This window comes from Panthera pardus, unplaced genomic scaffold (genome assembly GCF_024362965.1).
Source record: "Panthera pardus isolate Hobbes unplaced genomic scaffold, ASM2436296v1 HiC_scaffold_27, whole genome shotgun sequence".
Taxonomy (NCBI): domain Eukaryota; kingdom Metazoa; phylum Chordata; class Mammalia; order Carnivora; family Felidae; genus Panthera; species Panthera pardus.
In genome coordinates, this window is record NW_026526843.1 from 109,028,744 (window position 1) to 109,051,089 (window position 22,346).

At 43.2% G+C, this 22,346-nt stretch overlaps 1 protein-coding gene across 12 annotated transcripts in view; it reads left to right on the forward strand.

Moving 5' to 3' along the window:
* MAP7D2 (MAP7 domain containing 2) overlaps positions 1 to 22,346 on the forward strand; it is a 113,586-nt gene that overhangs the window by 79,430 nt on the left and 11,810 nt on the right. For all 12 annotated transcript variants that reach the window (XM_019431674.2, XM_019431671.2, XM_019431672.2 and 9 more), the window contains 2 exons: positions 13,198 to 13,466; positions 14,067 to 14,199. In XM_019431674.2, coding sequence (XP_019287219.1) covers positions 13,198 to 13,466; positions 14,067 to 14,199 — 402 coding nt within the window. The remainder of the gene's footprint in view (positions 1 to 13,197; positions 13,467 to 14,066; positions 14,200 to 22,346) is intronic.

A 22,346-nucleotide genomic window follows, 5' to 3' on the forward strand; every position in this document is an offset into this window, starting at 1 on the left:
GCAACCACCAGTCTGTTTTCTGGATCTGTGAGCTTGGTTTTGTTTGGTTTGGTTATTTTTTAGATTCCACATGCAAGTGAGATAGTACAGTGTTTGTCTGATTTATTTCACTTAGCATAATAACCTCAAGGTCTATCCATGTTGTTGCAAATGGAAAGATTCCATTTTTTTAATGGCTGAATAGTATTCTGTTATATGTGTGTGTGTGTGTGTGTATGGAACTATTTTATATTTTAGAGGACATATCATCTGAATTTTATGAAAAGCTCACTTTGACCAAAGAGACTTAAAATCCCAGACTTTTTTTTAATGCAGTTCAATTTAAAGAAATGTTAAAAACTTCCCCTCTATGTAGAACAGCAATGGGTACCTAGTCGGTGCTTTATAAATATTTGTGGAATGAATGAATGCAAGTCCCTGTGCCATATGTTTTGGAGAACCTCCAAATAAGTGAGAAAAGTCTCCACTAGAACAGGCTGCAAGTGAGGTGGGGGAGAGTTGGGGGTGCAGGTGAGGACACCTGCAGGCCTAGTCTGGACAGAGACTTGTCCAACTTAAACTGCTCATCCCTCAGAACTCAGCTCGGCTGTCATCCTTTCCAGAACCAGCCAAAGCTGAATTTACCCCTTTCTCCGTGCTCACAGAGCCTCATGTACATACCCCTATTATTCCTTCCTTCCTTCCTTCATCATATACCTACAGAGTGTGTCCTCTCTGTCCAGTGTTCTCAGCCCTTGTGAAGCTTACCTAACAGTGAAAGGCAAATACATCAGGTGGTGAGAAGTTCCACGAACAAAAATAAAACCAGGTCAGATGATAGAGTGGTAGAGGGGAGTAGTAGCTGGCTGGATATGGTGGTCAGGGAAGACTTCTCTGAGAAGGTGACATTTGAACAGAGCCCTGCATGAAGTAAGGGAGCAGGCCTTCTTGCACTGTATCATCTCCTGCTAGACTGCCACGAGGGTGAGGCCCAATGGGATTTATTGTTGCAGTGTAGGTGCTCAGGATGTGTCCGTGCGATGGAAGCTAGAAGGGCACTAGAGTCTGGAGGGTGAGAGCAGATTGGCTGGTGGGTATGGGTGTTGCTAGGACTGTTCTTGCCCAAGGACTCAGGCCCTTTCTCTCCCCTTTTCTTCTGGGCCAATCATGAGTTTTTTTCTCTCACTGATCATTCCCTTAAACGTTCTCCTCTCTGGGCTATGTATTTCATCTGGGGAACTTATAAAGGATGAGGGATACCTGCTTCTACACTGTATTGCAGCATATTCCTGCTGCTTCAGCAAAGAAGAAGTAATAGAATGACCTTGTTTTCCAGAGCCCTGTACATGTCATCTCTAGTTAGTGCAAGCAGGAAAAATAGTAAACTCTAACACAGCTGGACTTCTTGTGTACTGTCAAAACTACCTGAATCATTAGCTCCTTAAGAAGTTCCCTGGGGTGGGAATGCAAGCTGGTGCAGCCACTCTGGAAAACAGTATGGATGTTCCTCAAAAAACTAAAAAAAGAACTACCCTACGACCCAGCAATTGCACTACTAGGTATTTATCCAAGGGATACAGGAATGCTGTCTTAAAGGGGCACATGCACCACAATGTTTATAGCAGCACTTTCTTTTTTTTTTTTTAATTAATTTATTTTTTTAATATATGAAATTTACTGTCAAATTGGTTTCCATACAACACCCAGTGCTCATCCCAAAAGGGGCCCTCCTCAATACCCATCACCCACCCTCCCCTCCCTCCCACCCCCCATCAACCCTCAGTTTGTTCTCAGTTTTTAACAGTCTCTTATGCTTTGGCTCTCTCCCACTCTAACCTCTTTTTTTTTTTTTTTCCTTCCCCTCCCCCATGGGTTTCTGTTAAGTTTCTCAGGATCCACATGAGAGTGAAACCATATGGTATCTGTCTTTCTCTGTATGGCTTATTTCACTTAGCATCACACTCTCCAGTTCCATCCACGTTGCTACAAAGGGCCATATTTCATTCTTTCTCATTGCCCTGTAGTACTCCATTGTGTATATAAACCACAATTTCTTTATCCATTCATCAGTTGATGGACATTTCGGCTCTTTCCATAATTTGGCTATTGTTGAGAGTGCTGCTATAAACATTGGGGTACAAGTGCCCCCTATGCATCAGTACTCCTGTATCCCTTGGGTAAATTCCTAGCAGTGCTATTGCTGGGTCATAGGGTAGGTCTATTTTTAATTTTCTGAGGAACCTCCACACTGCTTTCCAGAGCGGCTGCACCAATTTGCATTCCCACCAACAGTGCAAGAGGGTTCCTGTTTCTCCACATCCTCTCCAGCATCTATAGTCTCCTGATTTCTTCATTTTGGCCACTCTGACTGGCGTGAGGTGATATCTGAGTGTGGTTTTGATTTGTATTTCCCTGATAAGGAGCGACGTTGAACATCTTTTCATGTGCCTGTTGGCCATCCGGATGTCTTCTTTAGAGAAGTGTCTATTCATGTTTTCTGCCCATTTCTTCACTGGGTTATTTGTTTTTCGGGTGTGGAGTTTGGTGAGCTCTTTATAGATTTTGGATAGTAGCCCTTTGTCCGATATGTCATTTGCAAATATCTTTTCCCATTCCGTTGGTTGCCTTTTAGTTTTGTTGGTTGTTTCCTTTGCTGTGCAGAAGCTTTTTATCTTCATAAGGTCCCAGTAATTCACTTTTGCTTTTAATTCCCTTGCCTTTGGGGATGTGCCGAGTAAGAGATTGCTACGGCTGAGGTCAGAGAGGTCTTTTCCTGCTTTCTCTTCTAAGGTTTTGATAGTTTCCTGTCTCACCTTCAGGTCCTTTATCCATTTTGAGTTTATTTTTGTGAATGGTGTGAGAAAGTGGTCTAGTTTCAACCTTCTGCATGTTGCTGTCCAGTTCTCCCAGCACCATTTGTTAAAGAGACTGTCTTTTTTCCATTGGATGTTCTTTCCTGCTTTTTCAAAGATTAGTTGGCCATACGTTTATGGGTCTAGTTCTGGGGTTTCTATTCTATTCCATTGGTCTATGTGTCTGTTTTTATGCCAATACCATGCTGTCTTGATGATGACAGCTTTGTAGTAGAGGCTAAAGTCTGGGATTGTGATGCCTCCTGCTTTGGTCTTCTTCTTCAAAATTACTTTGGCTATTTGCGGCCTTTTGTGGTTCCATATGAATTTTAGGATTGCTTGTTCTAGTTTCGAGAAGAATGCTGGTGCAATTTTGATTGGGATTGCATTGAATGTGTAGATAGCTTTGGGTAGTATTGACATTTTGACAATATTTATTCTTCCAATCCATGAGCAGGGAATGTCTTTCCATGTCTTTATATCTTCTTCAATTACCTTCATAAGCTTTCTATAGTTTTCAGCATACAGATCTTTTACATCTTTGGTTAGATTTATTCCTAGGTATTTTATGCTTCTTGGTGCAATTGTGAATGGGATCAGTTTCTTTATTTGTCTTTCTGTTGCTTCATTGTTAGTGTATAAGAATGCAACTGATTTCTGTACATTGATTTTGTATCCTGCAACTTTGCTGAATTCATGTATCCGTTCTAGCAGACTCTTGGTGGAGTCTATCGGATTTTCCATGTATAATATCATGTCATCTGCAAAAAGCGAAAGCTTGACTTCATCTTTGCCAATTTTGATGCCTTTGATTTCCTTTTGTTGTCTGATTGCTGATGCTAGAACTTCCAGCACTATGTTAAACAACAGCGGTGAGAGTGGGCATCCCTGTCATGTTCCTGATCTCAGGGAAAAAGCTCTCAGTTTTCCCCCGTTGAGGATGATGTTAGCTGTGGGCTTTTCATAAATGGCTTTTATGATGTTTAAGTATGTTCCTTCTATCCCGACTTTCTCAAGGGTTTTTATTAAGAAAGGGTGCTGGATTTTGTCAAAGGCCTTTTCTGCATCGATTGACAGGATCATATGGTTCTTCTCTTTTTTTTTGTTAATGTGATGTATCACGTTGATTGATTTGCGAATGTTGAACCAGCCCTGCATCCCAGGAATGAATCCCACTTGATCATGGTGAAGAATTCTTTTTATATGCTGTTGAATTCGATTTGCTAGTATCTTATTGAGAATTTTTGCATCCATATTCATCAGGGATATTGGCCTGTAGTTCTCTTTTTTTACTGGGTCTCTGTCTGGTTTAGGAATCAAAGTAATACTGGCTTCATAGAATGAGTCTGGAAGTTTTCCTTCCCTTTCTATTTCTTGGAATAGCTTGAGAAGGATAGGTATTATCTCTGCTTTAAACATCTGGTAGAACTCCCCTGGGAAGCCATCTGGTCCTGGACTCTTATTTGTTGGGAGATTTTTGATAACCGATTCAATTTCTTCGCTGGTTATGGGTCTGTTCAAGCTTTCTATTTCCTCCTGATTGAGTTTTGGAAGAGTGTGGGTGTTTAGGAATTTGTCCATTTCTTCCAGGTTGTCTAATTTGTTGGCATATAATTTTTCATAGTATTCCCTGATAATTGTTTGTATCTCTGAGGGATTGGTTGTAATAATTCCATTTTCATTCATGATTTTATCTATTTGGGTCCTCTCCCTTTTCTTTTTGAGAAGCCTGGCTAGAGGTTTGTCAATTTTGTTTATTTTTTCAAAAAACCAACTCTTGGTTTCGTTGATCTGCTCTACAGTTTTTTTAGATTCTATATTGTTTATTTCTGCTCTGATCTTTATTATTTCTCTTCTTCTGCTGGGTTTAGGCTGCCTTTGCTGTTTTGCTTCTATTTCCTTTAGGTGTGCTGTTAGATTTTGTATTTGGGATTTTTCTTGTTTCTTGAGATAGGCCTGGATGGCAATGTATTTTCCTCTCAGGACTGCCTTCGCTGCATCCCAAAGCACTTGGATTGTTGTATTTTCATTTTCGTTTGTTTCCATATATTTTTTAATTTCTTCTCTAATTGCCTGGTTGACCCACTCATTCGTTAGTAGGGTGTTCTTTAACCTCCATGCTTTTGGAGGTTTTCCGGACTTTTTCCTGTGGTTGATTTCAAGCTTCATAGCATTGTGGTCTGAAAGTATGCATGGTATAGTTTCAATTCTTGTAAACTTATGAAGGGCTGTTTTGTGACCCAGTATATGATCTATCTTGGAGAATGTTCCATGTGCACTCGAGAAGAAAGTATATTCTGTCGCTTTGGGATGCAGAGTTCTAAATATATCTGTCAAGTCCATCTGATCCAATGTATCATTCAGGGCCCTTGTTTCTTTATTGACCGTGTGTCTAGATGATCTATCCATTTCTGTAAGTGGGGTGTTAAAGTCCCCTGCAATGACCACATTCTTATCAATAAGGTTGCTTATGTTTATGAGTAATTGTTTTATATATCTGGGGGCTCCGGTATTCGGCGCATAGACATTTATAATTGTTAGCTCTTCCTGATGGATAGACCCTGTAATTATTATATAATGCCCTTCTTCATCTCTTGTTACAGCCTTTAATTTAAAGTCTAGTTCGTCTGATATAAGTATGGCTACTCCAGCTTTCTTTTGGCTTCCAGTAGCATGATAAATAGTTCTCCATCCCCTCACTCTCAATCTAAAGGTGTCCTCAGATCTAAAATGAGTCTCTTGTAGACAGCAAATAGATGGGTCTTGTTTTTTTATCCATTCTGATACCCTATGTCTTTTGGTTAGCGCATTTAATCCATTTACATTCAGTGTTATTATAGAAAGATACGGGTTTAGAGTCATTGTGATGTCTGTATGTTTTATGCTTGTAGTGATGTCTCTGGTACTTTGTCTCACAGGATCCCCCTTAGGATCTCTTGTAGGGCTGGTTTCGTGGTGACAAATTCCTTCAGTTTTTGTTTGTTTGGGAAGACCTTTCTCTCTCCTTCTATTCTAAATGACAGACTTGCTGGATAAAGGATTCTCGGCTGCGTATTTTTTCTGTTTAGCACACTGAAGATCTCGTGCCAAGCCTTTCTGGCCTGCCAAGTTTCAAAAGAGAGATCAGTCACGAGTCTTGTAGGTCTCCCTTTATATGTGAGGGCACGTTTATCCCTTGCTGCTTTCAGAATTTTCTCTTTATCCTTGTATTTTGCCAGTTTCACTATGATATGTCGTGCAGAAGATCGATTCAAGTTACCTCTGAAGGGAGTTCTCTGTGCCTCTTGGATTTCAATGCCTTTTTCCTTCCCCAGTTCAGGGAAGTTCTCAGCTATAATTTCTTCAAGTACCCCTTCAGCACCTTTCCCTCTCTCTTCCTCCTCTGGGATACCAATTATGTGTATTTTATTTCTTTTTAGTGTATCACTTAGTTCTCTAATTTTCCCCTCATACTCCTGGATTTTTTTATCTCTCTTTCTCTCAGCTTCCTCTTTGTCCATAACTTTATCTTCTAGTTCACCTATTCTCTCCTCTGCCTCTTCAATCCGAGCCGTCGTCGTTTCCATTTTGTTTTGCATTTCGTTTAAAGTGGTTTTCAGTTCCACGTGACTGTTCCTTAGTCCCTTGATCTCTGTGGCAAGAGATTCTCTGCTGTCCTCTATACTGTTTTCAAGCCCAGCGATTAATTTTATGACTATTATTCTAAATTCACTTTCTGTTATATTATTTAAATCCTTTTTGATCAGTTCATTAGCTGTTGTTATTTCCTGGAGATTCTTCTGAGGGGAATTCTTCCGTTTGGTCATTTTGGATAGTCCCAGGAGTGGTGAGGACCTGCAGGGCACTTCCCCTGTGCTGTGGTGTATAACTGGAGTTGGTGGGCGGGGCCGCAGTCCAACCTGATGTCTGCCCCCAGCCCACCGCTGGGGCCACAGTCAGACTGGTGTGTGCCTTCTCTTCCCCTCTCCTAGGGGCGGGATTCACTGTGGGGTGGCGTGGCCCGTCTGGGCTACTTGCACCCTGCCAGGCTTGTGGTGCTGGGGATCTGGCATATTAGCTGGGGTGGGTAGGCAAGGTGCACGGGGGCAGGAGGGGCAGGCTTAGCTCGCTTCTCCTTAGGTGATCCACTTCAGGAGGGGCCCTGTGGCAGCGGGAGGGAGTCAGATCCGCTGCCGGAGGGTTGGCTCCGCAGAAGCACAGAGTTGGGTGTTTGCGAGGAGCGAGCAAGTTCCCTGGCAGGAACTGGTTCCCTTTGGGATTTTGGCTGGGGGATGGGCGGGGGAGATGGCGCTGGCGAGTGCCTTTGTTCCCCGCCAAGCTGAGCTCTGCCGTCCGGGGGGCTCAGCAGCTCTCCCTCCCTTTGTCCTCCAGCCTTCCCGCTTTCTGAGCAGAGCTGTTAACTTCTGACCTCCCAGACGCTAAGTCGCGCTTGCTGTCGGAACACAGTCCGTCAGGCCCCTCCGCTTTTGCCAGCCAGACTCGGGGGCTCCGCTTGGCCGGCGAGCCGCCCCTCCGCCCCGGCTCCCTCCCGCCAGTCCGTGGAGCGCGCACCGCCTCGCCGCCCTTCCTACCCTCTTCCGTGGGCCTCTCGTCTGCGCTTGGCTCTGGAGACTCCGTTCTGCTAATCCTCTGGCGGTTTGCTGGGTTATTTAGGCAGGTGTAGGTGGAATCTAAGTGATCAGCAGGACGCGCGGTGAGCCCAGCGTCCTCCTACGCCGCCATCTTCCCTCCCCTCCCCTCCCCAGCAGCACTTTCAACAATAGCCAAATTATAGAAAAAGCCTAAATGTCCATTGATGGATGAATGGATAAAGAAGATGTGGTGTGTATATTCCCCCCCTAGGAGAGGGGAAGAGAAGGCACACACCAGTCTGACTGTGGCCCCAGCGGTGGGCTGGGGGCAGACATCAGGTTGGACTGCAGCCCCGCCCACCAACTCCAGTTACACACACACACACACACACACACACACACACACACACACACATATATATATATATATATATACATATATATATATGTATATATATATATATAATGGAGTATTTCTCAGCAATCAAAAAGAATGAAATCTTGCCATTTGCAACTACGTGGATGGAACTGGAGGGTATTATGCTAAGTGAAATTAGTCAGAGAAAGACAAGAATCATATGACTTCACTCATATGAGACTTTAAGAGACAAAACAGATGAACATAAGGGAAGGGAAACAAAAATAATATAAAAACAGGGAGGGGGACACAACAGAAGAGACTCATAAATATGTCTCCATAGCAAACTGAGGGTTGCTAGAGGGGTCATGGGAGGGGGGATTGGATAAATGGGTAAGGGGCACTAAGGAATCTACTCCTGAAATCATTGTTGCACTATATGCTAACTAACTTGGATGTCAATTTAAAAAAATAAGAAATAAAACAAGTTAATTTAAAAAAAAAGGAAGTTCCCTGGGGACAGGAGTTTGCTCCAGTACCTCTAAATCAGAATTACCAAGTTGAGAGGTCTAAGGAGAAGCAAAAATTTCTTGGTTTTTAAGACGCTCAAGGAGATAATTTCTCCCCAGGTGAAAATTAATGGCTGAACCACACTGGGTATGGACTAGGTCTGAGAAATGTGGGAAGTCAGGTAGACTGTAAATAAGTTCTTGAAAATCCAGCCAGACTCCACAACAGTGGAAAAGAATGGATCCTAGTTGCCCACAACCAATGGATAGATCTCAGGAACATAGTGTTGAGCAGCAAAAGGAATTGTAGAAGAATGTCAGCAGTATGACATTTATATTGAGGTCCCACATGTGCAAAACTAGCCAGCTTGTTTTCATGGATATAAATGTGCTAAAATGATTTTTAGAAAAAGTAAGAAAATGGCAGATATAAAATGCAAAGTAATGATGGCCTCTGAGTGGGGTGTGAGGAAGGGGGTCAAGAAAGGGCACACGGGAAATTCTAGCATATTTACAGTGTCATTCTTTGGAACTAGTTGTTAGGTGTATGGGTATTTGTTATCTCATTCTTCATACCTTCAGATTTTATAAATATTTTTTGTACGCTCGATATTGAAAAAGAAATGCTTGATTCTTAAAATGATGTCACACACAAAATAAATCCCAGTCAGAGTGGCATTTTCAACCTTCCTTCTCTCTGTGCAGACCAAGTGTGTGTGATCTTTAAAGAATACTGGAAGCAATGTGGCTTTGAATGGTGGTTTAGTTAGTTCCTTTGAACCCCCATCCAGAAACTCAGACAGGTCATGTGATAAATGCCTCTGACAGGACATTGTTCTACTCCAGGATCTCAGATAAATTAAGCCACTGTTCCGTGGCTGTGCATATTAATGGCATTGCTCTTTTAAGCGCTCAAGTTTATTTCCATTGTTTGCATTGTTAGGTACTTGTATGGGTTTTAGAAAACTAGCTTCAGCAACACTCTCAAAGATGTGGATGGAGCATAGCTTCCTTCTTGTAACCTAGAGAGAGGAAATCAAGTGTGGCCAAGTGCGTTCACCCAGCCCGTCCCTGCCTCTGAGTGTTGGCACCGCCTGTACTCACAAATTCTTCAGTGTGAAATGTTCTCTAATGGTTTCAGGTTGTTAGAAATATGTTCTGAGTCACCTTGGTCATTACACTGAGGAATGTTTCAGTTATCTATTGCTGATGTAGCAACCCAACCCCCGAAATTTAGTAGCATAAAACAACCATTTGTTATTAATTCTCATAGCTCTGTGACTTGGGCTTACCAGAGGGTCTCTCTTGGGGTCTTTTGTGTGTTTTTTCTGTAGGTTGACTTGGCTTCACCTGGTGATTTTCACCTGTGGTCTTCCATCATAGATTCATTGTCACCTGGGGCTGCAGTTACCTAGGACTTGAGTGAGCTGGAGGTCTGAGATAGCCCATTCACCTGACTGGCAGTTGATGCTGGCTATTGGCTAGAGCTCAGTGGGGGCTGACAACCAGAAAAGAGTGCCTACACATAGCCTCTCTGTATGACTTAGGCATCTCACAGCATGCAGCTGAGTTCCAAGAGGGAGGGAGTGTTCCCAAGAGTGAGTGTCTCCCAAGGACAGGAAGTGAAAGCTGTCAGGCCATTTAAGTACTGGGCCCTGAATTGGCACAGCATTCCTTCTCTGCTCTGTTTTATTGGTCACAGCACTCAGGCCAACCTAGAATCAGTGGGATGGGGGAAGAAACTCCAAAGATCATGTTGAGTTGGGAGAGATATTTTTGTGACCGTCTTGAGAAAATACAGTCTGCCAAAGATAATCACTTTGAGATCTCATGCCTGAGATCAATTTTGTATCAGGAACCTAGGTTAACTTCACTTTATCATGGATTTTGAGAAACAAAGTAGATTCTGTGTGTCCACATGAGTGAAAAATTAAGACCAGGTTGTCGGCATGGCCCCAAATAAGTACCTCCCACTCAGAATCATGGGCTCATGGAAGATTCCTGGAGCCAGCCTATTCCTTCAATGGTTGAAGATGTTTAATCAGTCATTACTGGGCATCATTGTATACATCTGCATATATGGCGTGGTTACTCCTGCCTACAGATGAGTGTCTACTGTGGATCAGGGCTCCTGCCTTGACAGTTTACCAGTTGTTTTTGCCACCACCATTGTTCTCAAATAAGTTTTTACATTCTTATCTGCAAATTTTCTTGAAAAGGATAATCACAAATGTTAACTTATGCTCCTTCCTCATAGCCATACTTATACATTTACCCAGTCTATAATCCTGTACTTTTTCAGTTTTACTAGAGGATAATTTGAGTTTAGATCAATTTTTAAAAGCTTATTTATTTTTTATTTTAAAAAATGTGTTGTTGTTTTTTTTTTTATTTTGAGAGAAAGCAAGCAGGAGAAGGGCAGAGAAAGAGGGAGAGGGAATCCCAATCAGGCTCTGTGCTGCCAGTGCAGAGCCCGATGCAGGGCTCAAAACTTATGAACCGTAAAATCATGACCTGAACCCAAACCAAGAGTCAGATGCTCAACTGGGTGACTGAGCCACCCAGGTGCCCCACCTTTTTATTTTTAAATCCTCTCAGCCCTACAGAAGAATTACAAGACTAGAACAGAGAATTCCTGTATGCTTTTCATCCTATTAATGTTTAGCCATATTTGCTTTATCATTCCCATCCCCCAACTCACTCACGTTCACTCTCTATAGACACACACACACACACACACTGATTTTTTTCCCCCAGAACATTTGAGAGTAAGTTGAAGACATCATGACCCTTTACCCCCAGGAATGAAGAGGTTCTTTTGTGTAACCACAGTACAATTATAAAAATCAGAAAATTTAATTTTGACATGTTATTGTTACTTAATTTATGGTCTATATGCAGCTTTTGCTAGTTGTCCCAGCGAGATCGCTTATAACACTTTTTCCCCAGTCCGGGATCCAACACTGGCTCCCACACTGCATTTAGTTGTTTTGTCTCCTTAGTCTCCTTTAACTTTGAACAGCTCTTCAGCCTTTCTTCTCCATGACCATGACATTTTTATTTTTATTTTTATTTTTTTTAGCAAAATGGGTGATGGGCATTAAGGAGGGCACTTGTTGGAATGAGCACTGGGTATAATATGTAAGTGATGAATCACTGGGTTCTACTCCTGAAACCAATACTACACTGTATGTTAACCAGAATTTAAATTTTAAAAAATTTCAAATCAGGTTCAAGTTGTATTAATCAGGTCAGGTGATCACAATATTGTGTGGCCTTCAGTCTGGCTTTTACTAAGAGAAGATGTTTTCCTGGGCACTCAGAGTTGGCATTTTAGCATGAGAGCATCATTGGAAAACTGGCCTGTATCTTACCTGATCCGCATACCACTTGAGGATTTTTCAGCTCAAGACCAAGTACAGTGTTGATTTAATCATAGTTTTCCCTTACCACCAGGATCTGATCAGGTAACTCTTTAAGCCTGTGGTAATAAATGGGCCTTTAATATTATGTTGAATGGCTGTTTTTCTTGCTGTTTTCATAGATCAAAAACACTTGAATATTGGCAGTTTCATATGGTTCAATCTGCTACAGGATCAAGAATGACAATTTATAATTTATATACAGATTACTGTATGTTCTTCCTAAAGGAACTCTGCAAATGCTACCTCCTTGAGCAAACATCTGGGTAAACGTAGCTTCCAAAGCTCCTTCAACAGACATAAGATAGGCTCCTGCATTTTTTAAAATGTTTTTTTAATGTTTATTTATTTTTGAGAGAGAGAGGGAGACCAAAGCAAGAGGAGGGGAGGGGCAGAGAGAGAGGGAGACACAGAATCTGAAGCAGGCTCCAGGGTCCGAGCTGTGAGCACAGAGCCCAGTGCGGGGCTTGAACTCATGAACCACAAGATCATGACCTGAGCTGAAGTCGGACACTTAACCGACTGAGCCACCCAGGCTCCCCCATAGGCTCCTGCATTTTAACAAAGTGTCATTTCCCTGAGTAACAATAGGCTTGTCCTCAGCTTTCACATCTTTCCAATAACAGGAGAGATTCTTTTAAACCCTGATAACCTCAAAAGAAAGACACCTCCTCTCCCCACCTTTTGTCTGAGTTTGTTCCTCAGCATTTAAAAAGGAACTGGATATCAATCATATTTCAGTAAAGGTGAATTTTTTTTTATACACTTGATCTTAGCCAAAAGGCCGAGAAGCGATGGGTGAGTTTTTTTTATAAAAAGAACCTGGGGACTTTGAAGACATTATGTTGAGTGAAATAAGCCAAACACAAAAGGATACATATACTATATCATCCCACTTCTGTGAGGTATCTGGAATAGTAAGAGTCCTACGGACAGAAAACAGAAGGGTGGTTACTAGAGGCTGAGGGACGCAGGCATAGGGAGTTAGTGTTTAATGGGTATGCAGTTTTGGGGATGGCTGGTGGTGATAGTTGCATCACTTTGTGAGTGTATTTAATGACACTGAGCTGTACACTTAAAAATGGCTAAGATGGTAAATTTTGTTACATGTTTTTTGCCACAATTAAAAAAAAAAGAGCCAGCTCATCCATTGCCATATGCTGAAGCCAGATCCAACCCTAGTATTCAACTGAAAAGTGGTAGGACAATGCCTCACATTTTATCCTTACATTGTCAGTCAGACTTAAATGAGGTCACGACATGGCATTACCAGCTGGGCTTCCTAAAATCATGTCCCTTCCACCAGGGATACCTTGTAGATTCCATATGTTCCTGTTACAGTGTGTTGGTACTTTGAGGACTTTTGAGTGTGTGCTAAGCCTTCCATTTGTTCTTCTTGAAGGATGAAAGTGTTCAGCTTTTTGGAACCAAGCATCTTATGAACAGAGAGAGGGTTCTCTGGTCAGGCCCAGTAGTCATCGTCTGGGCATGTTTTTGGTTTTCCAGGACAACTTCAAAAGCATATCCACAGTCTCCAAAGAATGTGAAGCCACCATACCCAGGGTCTCCTGTGAAGTACCGCTCTCCCACCTTTCCCAGCCAGGAAACACCCAAGAGGAAAGCAGAGAAAGAGAAGAGCAATAAAGAAAGGGAGGGTGCCCTGGCCCAGCAGGCAGCTGGCCTGCATGGGGAAGAAGCCCCAGAGAAGCACGTGGTGGACAAGCATGTCACGGAGAAGCATTTGGCCACAGGAGGGAAGACCGAGGGCAGTGGAGGTAGGTCCTTCTTGTTGATGCTGCCCGCAGCTTGGCTTTTCCAAGCTAGTTCTCTCTCTGCCCGGATCCACATGGGAATCTCATGTTTGAGGGAAGGAGGGAGGGAAGGAGATGTTTCCCTGGGACAACTTCATGACCTCATGCTCTTTCCTCGGGCTTGCACATTGCCCTTGAGTCCTTCCCCTCGGTCTCCTACGGGTCCCCTGGAGGAGGGACTGACACTGGTCATGGCTTTGGAAGCTCATGGGGGTGTTGAGCTGCATCCAGCTAGCATCTGCACTTCCCACAGAGAAGGTCTTCCTTCAGTCCTTCAAGCTTCTGTGCTAGATGCAGTGAGTTCACTCAGAGTGGCACTGCTGTGGTGGCTCCTGTGGGTTGTGCCAGCCACCATGTCTCTCCTCCTCACCTTTCCACTACCCTCCACTGGGAGATGCATTCAGGGTCGTAGCCAGCCCATTGCAACTTGTCAGTGGCTGATTGTGCTTGTCCTGGCAGCATTTCCCATGACCCATTGGGTTGGATTTTTTGTTTCCAAGTGGCAGCTTACTCATGTGAGTGCAATCACTGTTTCATTTCCCATGATCTTTTCCTCCGATGCAGCCTCAGGGAAGCCCACGGCAGGCACCACTGATGCAGGAGAGGCTGCAAAGATCCTGGCTGAAAAGAGACGACAAGCCCGGCTACAGAAAGAGCAGGAGGAGCAGGAACGGCTGGAGAAGGAAGAACAGGACAGGTATGGGGCTGTTCAGAGTTTCATTGCTATCTTCTGTAAAAGGCTGTGGGTAGAAGAGCACCTAGGTGGCTCAGTTGGTTGAGCATCTGACTCTTGATTTCACCTCAGGTCGTGATCCCAGAGTCATGGGCTCGAGCCCTGTGTCGACGCTGAGCATGGAGCCTGCTTGGGATTCTCCCTCTCCCTCTGTCCCTCTCCCCTGCTCATGCACACACACTCTCTCAGGCTCTCTTCCTCTCTCTCAAATAAAAAAAAAAAAAGACTGTGGTAGAAAGAGCAACTTACCTTTGTTTCTAGAGTTTGGGTATTGACAAAAGATTAACAGAAAATAGGTCTGCGTGGCAGGTATTCAGGAGACTGCTTCTTCTACTAGATGTAATTAACATTGATGGAACTTTGCTCTTTTAAGACTACCTGGAAACTCCTGCCTAGCTCCCGGATCTAAATGTTACCAATGGCTTCCCATTCTCCTCTTGGACTCTAGAACCAGCCAGACCTCATAGAACTATCAAGGGAGTTCGACTTAGTTCATGAAATGAGGTTCTCCTTCAAGACAGAAGGTTCCAGATGGAGAGATCTTGATTCTGCTTTCCAAATCATGTTTTTTTCCTTAAACTATCCTAACTTGCACCCCCAGGTGAGAAGGAGGAGGGTTGGAGCAGAGGCCACTAGATGGGGTGGAAGCTGACATCATTATCCACAAGCAACAAAGTACAGGGACTCCGATCCTGGAGCATGACAGAAGACATCATGGCAGTGGTTCCTAAATTTGGGGGGGGTATCAAAACTGTACAGGGAAGGCAATGGAAACACACAGTCCTAGGCCCCATCCTGTTTCAGTAGCTCACCAAAGTGTGAGAACCACTGCATTGTTAGTACCAGGGCACTTGGTCAGAGTACAGACAGTTCTGCGTTTTCTGATCTTTGTGTTCAGAGAAAAATGCATGTTGGAAGACAAGGTAGATTTTATCATTAAATTGATAAGGAAGCTTTCAGGATAATCACAGAGTACAGTCCAGTGTGATTTAGAGAATTAACTTTACAGGAAGCAAGCCATGCTGCACCACTTCAAGACTGGTACTCAATTCAGAGTGATAAATAATAGAATAGCCTTCATCCTTAAGTGACCTTGGCAAATCTTTTGTGATCTTTAAATACAGGTTTGCTGATTTTTTTTAAGGGTGGGGTCTTAATTTGTCTTTTCTTCAGATTCTGTACTTCTGATGATTTTCCCACCTCCAGCCTTTTGGTCAACAGTGACAGATCTTTCTGTTGAGTGGTGTCTTTGGGCTGGTTTGAGTGGGCCATAAAATGTGTGAAGAGAGGTCACAGGAGGTAAAGATGAATCTCAGGACCTCAAATGACAGGCCTTGGTGATTGCAGGTTCTGAGCAGGAAGTAACGTATTTGTGGCAGTATGCTTAGGAAGATGAAGTTCTTTACTTACCAGCGATCATCCTCTCTTTCTCACATTTCCTGTACAGCCCAGCTCCTGAAAGAACTGATTGTACTTCCTGTCTGTATTTCCTCAATTCATGTTCAGACCTCATGCTCATCATTCCTCCTAATTGCCAGACTCCTAATCCATTTCTATGTTGACTTTGACCTTGTCAAGATTGCCCTTGCTTGTTTGGCCTCTCCTTCTCCATCTCCTCTGTCTGCCCCTTATCCCCTCACTTGTTGCCTGGGCTCCCAGCCCTTGCTCCTTGGCCAGCTTCACCTGACAAGCCCTCCCTGAGCAACGGTCCTCCCTCTTGATCAGCCATTTTCCTTGGCTCACATTTCACACAGCAGTTTCATGTTGAGCATCTGGTGTGCTAAACCAACTGTGTCCTCATCTCCCTTCTACCCTCGTTTTCCCTTTGCCTCATTTACCATCTGTTTCTGAAGCTAATTTCATCTTGTTTTGTAAACCTTCAGTACTTCCTGGTACAAGGGAGGCTCTAACACATATACAGTGGTGACCTCTGAATCTGCGCCTATTGCCCAGTGTCTTGCTAGGCCTGTACTGTCCGCTACCATAGCCTCTAGTCCCATGTGGCTACCAAGATGCAAATTCACTAAAATGAAGTAAAATTCAGTTCTTTGGGTGTACTAGCCAGATTTTAAGTGCTCAATAGCTACATGGCTAGTAGCTACCATATTGGATAACAAATCTCTAGAACATCTCCCTCATCACAGAAAGTTCTCTTGGATAGCAGTGGTCTAGAGAACATCCCAAATGCCTTATGATTTCATTTGAGTATGTCCCATGTGCATCTCAAGTTCATCATTAACGTGTGCAGAGTAGACGTTATTGTTTTTTTCCCATACTTCCTTTTCCTTTCACAAGCTCTGTACTCCCATTTCTCCAGGCACCAGAATCAGAAGTCTCAGCACCAGCTCTCAACTCCTTCCTCCCCTTCCTCCTTGTTTTCAAATGTCAGGTTTTTTGACCTTGTCAGAAGGTCACTTGTCAGGTCTCTCTGGGCTGCCTCTTTGGCATTTCTCTCCTCTCCCTTTCCTTCCAGCCATTCCTCTCCTCTGAGCTCTGGCCCCTGTTGTTTCTCATCTGGACTTTGTCTGTGACATCCCAGCTGACCTGTCTGCTCAGAGCAGGAGTTTGTCCACTCTCTACACTGGGTCCCCAGTGACTGTTCTCAAATAAGTGTCATTGTCCTGCTCCCATCCTTTAATAAACCAGCATTTCCCTGCCCACATAGGCCATCTAAACCCATCAGGATGATGGTGCCCACCCTTCATGGCCATGACCTGCTACCACGTGTCCCTTTGCCTCCAGCAACCTGGGTACCAGCCTGCAGAGCTCCCTGACATGCCCCGATCGTGTGGTGCCACACCTCTACATCTCTGCTTTTCCTTTGCTCCACGTGGACTCCTGCTTCTTCTCACCAGACACATCTTCCTTTCTCCAGACCTAGGTCAAGCCTTGCTCCCTCTCTGTAGCCTTTCTGGCCTGCACCTGGGAGAGAACTGAACTCACCTACTCTTTACCCTTCCTGAGCCCAGCCATTCAGCTGACTAACATAGCCTTCTCTGTTCATAGGCATGCTTCCCCCTAGTATGCACCTTTAAAAGGCTGGGGTACAGTCTTTGGACCACTGGTACTGCCACTCAGTAAATGTATGAGAAAAGCAGAGAAGGAGAAAGAGGCCCAACTAAGAAGCCATTGCAGGCACGGCTTAAGAGAAGGCAAGGGCTAATGCAGTATGTTGAAGATGGACCTGGAAAAGTGAGTGTGAATTCAAGACAGGTGGTCCAGCTACAGTCTGCAGACTTGCACAAATCAACAGAAACGGGTGCATTCAAAGTCAATGCTAGCGTTTGATTCTAAGGACTTAGGAGAATGGTACACCCAATAAAAGATAAATGAAGGACAGAAGGAATTGGTTTTAGAGGACAACAACTATCCATTTGGGTTTTTTTTATTGTTTACTTACTTATTTTGAGAGAGAGAGAGAGTGAGCCCATGCACGCAAGAGCAAGGGAGAGAGAGAATCCCAAGCAGGCTCCATGCTGTCAGCACAGAGCCTGACTCGAGGTTCTATCTCATGAACCATGAGATCATGACCTGAGCTGAAATCAAGAGTCAGATGCTTAACCAGCTTAGCCACCCAGGTACCCCTATCCATTTGATTTTATATAAATCAAGTTTAAAGTGCCCGTGAAATATCCACGTGATGGGAAATGGAGTCAACACCTGGGGCGTAGGTAAAAATAAGAGCAATACCCTTGACCCCAAACTGATTTTCCTCTCTCTTGCCAGATAGGAAGCTTTGCATAGCACCATGTGGGTAGAGAGAAAGGAAAGTACCAGACAGCCTGGGACTGGAGAACAGTGGTGATGGATACAGCAACAGTCGAGGCAGGAAGGGAGAGCTAGGGCGACACAGCCTCACACATGCAGGGCTGTGGCAAGGTCTTGCAGGAGGGACATTTAATGCTGTCTGTACCTGCACAATATGCTAAGATTGAGGAAAGGCTGTTGGTCTCAAGGTTAAAAGACGAGCTGAGATTTTAGAGGGAAACCATGGAGAAGGGTGGAGACATGAGCCAGCTTGGAGGTGAGAGGGCAGAGGCTCTGAACATCAGTGGCATGTTAGGAGGCTGTGAGCGGAGGGGGGAGGGGGTGGAGGAGAGTTGTTTGGGATGCTTAAGACCTGAGTGTTTGCCGGCCATGGAAAAGCACATGTTTAAGGGTGAGCTGATGAAAGGAAGAGAGGGGGATAGTGAGAGGAACACAGGTGCTGGAGGCCGTGGGATTCATAGCACAAGTGGTGGCATTTATAGTCTTTCACATCTAAGCAGAGGAAGAAAGGGGAAATTTTCTGACCAGTAGTGCCACAGAGAAGAGAAGATAAGGAAGCCCAGATCAGGTAACCCCAATCTTGTCTGAAAGTGGTTGGTGATGCCATCAACTAAAGAGGATGTTGAAGACTGAGACTGAGAAAAGGTAGAAGTTCAGACTGTTTCCACAAGGATCTGAGAAATGAGGGTAAAAGGTTGGAGTGGCAGCTGAGGCCAGGACCAGCTGGCCAGTCAGCCTTGTGTGGGCCTTACTCTCATGAATGCTGGCAGTCCAGGAGGGGCACAAATGGTCAGGGAGGCCACCCAGGCTTGGAACTGAGCAGCAGAGTGGCTTCCATGCCAGCCCCACAATGCTCAGAAGGAGGTCAGAGGCCTGGGACACTGCGAGAGAAGAGGGAACGGATGCAAGTGACCATGCAGCACTCCTCTGGGCAGGTCAGGAGAGAAGGTGCTGAAGGACAAGTTGAGGGCAGATCAAAGAAGGGGAAGTTCAGATGTGGAAGATGAAGTTTTTTGTTTTTGTTTTTTATAATTTAACTTTATTTTTTATTTTTTAAAATTTACATCCAAATTAGTTTATAGTGAAGCAATGATTTCAGGACTAGATTCCTTAATGTCCCTTACCCATTTAGCCCTTTCCCCCTCCCACAACCCCTCCAGCAACCCTCAGTTTGTTCTCCATATTTATGAGTCTCTTTTGTCCCCCTCCCTGTTTTTATATTATTTTTGTTTCCCTTCCCTTATGTTCATCTGTTTTGTCTCTTAAAGTCCTCATATGAGTGAAGTCATATGATTTTTGTCTTTCTCTGACTGACTAATTTCACTTAGCATAATACCCTTCAGTTCCATCCACGTAGTTGCAAATGGCAAGATTTCATTCTTTTTGATTGCCGAGTAATTCTCTGTTGTATATATATACCACATCTTCTTTATCCATTCATCCATTGATGGACATTTGGGCTCTTTCCATACTTAGGCTATTGTGGATAGTGCTGCTATAAACATGGGGGTGCATGTGTCCCTTCGAAACAGCACACCTGTATCCCTTGGATAAATGCCTAGTAGTGCAATTCCTGGGTCATAGGGTAGTTCTATTTTTAGTTTTTTGAGGAACCTCCACACTGTTTTCCCGAGTGGCTGCACCAGCTTGCATTCCCACCAGCAATGCAAAAGAGATCCTCTTTCTCCGCATCCTCGCCAACGTCTGTTGTTGCCTGAGTTGTTCATGTTAGCCATTCTGACAGGTGTAAGGTGGTATCTCATTGTGGTTTTGATTTGTATTTCCCTGATGATGAGTAATGTTGAGCATTTTTTCATGTGTCAGTTGGCCGTCTGGATGTCTTCTTTGGAGAAGTGTCTATTCAAGTCTTTTGCCCATTTCTTCACTGGATTATTTGTTTTTTGGGTGTTGAGTTTGAGAAGTTCTTTGTAGATTTTGGATACTAGCCCTTTATCTGATATGTCATTTGCAAACATCTTCTCCCATTCTGTCAGTTGCCTTTTAGTTTTGCTGATTGTTTCCTTCGCTGTGCAGAAGCTTTTTATTTTGATGAGGTCCCAGTAGTTCATTTTTGCTTTTGTTTCCCTTGTCTCCAGAGACGTGTTGAGTAAGAAATTGCTGCGGGCGGGCAAGATCAAAGAGGTATTTGCCTGCTTTCTCCTCGAGGATTTTGATGGCTTCCTGTCTTACATTGAGGTCTTTCATCCATTTCGAGTTTATTTTTGTGTATGGTGTAAGAAAGTGGTCCAGGTTCATTCTTCTGCATGTCGCTGTCCAGTTTTCCCAGCACCACTTGCTGAAGAGACTGTCTTTATTCCATTGGCTATTCTTTCCTGCTTTGTCAAAGATTAGTTGCCCATACGTTTGTGGGTCCATTTCTGGGTTCTCTATTCTGTTCCATTGATCTGAGTGTCTATTCTTATGCCAATACCATACTGTCTTGATGATTACAGCTTTCTAGTATAGCTTGAATTCTGGGATTGTGATGCCTCCTGCTTTGGTTTTCTTCTTCAAGATTGCTTTGGCTATTTGGGGTCTTTTCTGGTTCCATACAAATTTTAGGATTATTTGTGCTAGCTCTGTGAAGAATGCTGGTGTTACTTTGATAGGGATTGCGCTGAATATGTAGATTACTTTGGGGAGTATCGACATTTTAACAATATTTGTTCTTCCTATCCAGGAGCATGGAATCTTTTTCCATTTCTTTGTGTCTTCTTCAGTTTCTTTCATAAGCTTTCTATAGTTTTCCGTGTATAGATTTTTCACCTCTTTGGTTAGATTTATTCCTAGGTATTTTATGGGTTTTGGTGCAACTGTAAATGGGATCGATTCCTTGATTTCTCTGTCACTTCATTGTTGGTGTATAGGAATGCAACCGATTTCTGTGCATTGATTTTATATCCTGCAACTTTGCTGAATTCATGAATCAGTTCTAGCAGTTTTTTGGTGGAATCTTTTGTGTTTTCCATACAGAGTATCATGTCATCTGCGAAGAGTGAAAGTTTGACCTCCTCTTGGCCGATTTGGATGCCTTTTATTTCTTTGTGTTGTCTGATTGCAGAGGCTAAGACTTCCAATACTATGTTGAATAACAGTGGCGAGAGTGGCCATCCCTGTCTTGTTCCTGACCTTAGAGGGAAAGCTCTCAGTTTTTCCCCATTGAAGATGGTATTAGCGTTGGGTCGTTTATATATGGCTTTTATGATCTCGAGGTATGATCCTTCTATCCCTACTTTCTTGAGGGTTTTTATCAAGAAAGGATGCTGTATTTTGTCAAATGCTTTCTCTGCATCTATTGAGAGGATCATATGGTTCTTGTCCTTTCTTTTATTGATGTGATGAATCACGTTAATTGTTTTGCGGATATTGAACCTGCCCTGCATCCCAGGTATAAATCCCACTTGGTCGTGGTGGATGATTTTTTTAATGTATTGTTGGATCCAGTTGGCTAATATCTTGTTGAGGATTTTTGCATCCACGTTCATCAGGGAAATTGGTCTATAGTTCTCTTTTTTAGTGTGGTCTCTATCTGGTTTTGGAATCAAGGTAATGCTGACTTCATAGAAAGAATTTGGAAGTTTTCCTTCCATTTCTATTTTTTGGAACAGTTTCAAGAGAATAGGTGTTAACTCTTAAATGTTTGGTAGAATTCCCCTGGAAAGCCATCTGGTCCTGGACTCTTGTTTTTGGCAGATTTTTCATTACTAATTTGATTTCCTTACTGGTTATGGGTCTGTTTAAATTTTTTATTTCTTCCTGTTTCAGTTTTGGTAGTGTATATGTTTCTAGGAATTTGTCCATTTCTTCCAGATTGCCCGTTTTATTGGCATATAATTGCTCATAATATTCTCTCATTATTGTTTTTATTTCTGTTGTGTTGGTTGTGATTTCTCTTTCATTCTTGATTTTACTTATTTGGGTCCTTTCCTTTTTTTCCTTGACCAAACTGGCTAGTGGTTTATCAATTTTGTTAATTCTTTCAAAGAACCAGCTTCTGGTTTCATTGATCTGTTCTACTGGTTTTTGTTTTTTTTTTTTTTTTTGGTTTCGACAGCATTAATTTCGGCTCTAATCTTTATTATTTCCTGTCTTCTGCTGGTTTTGGGTTTTATTTGCTGTTCTTTTTCCAGCTCCTTACGGCGTAAGGTTAGGTTGTGTATCTGAGCTCTTTCTTCCTTCTTTAGGAAGGCCTGTTTTTTGTTTTTTGTTTTTTTAATGAAAACTTTTAAGCACACAGGAGAGAATAGCAAAACCCCCATCCTTGTCCACAGATGGAGTAAGTAGTTCAAGGCTGAGCATGTATCAGAGATGTGCAAGACCCTCACCAGCGGCCAGTGACAGGG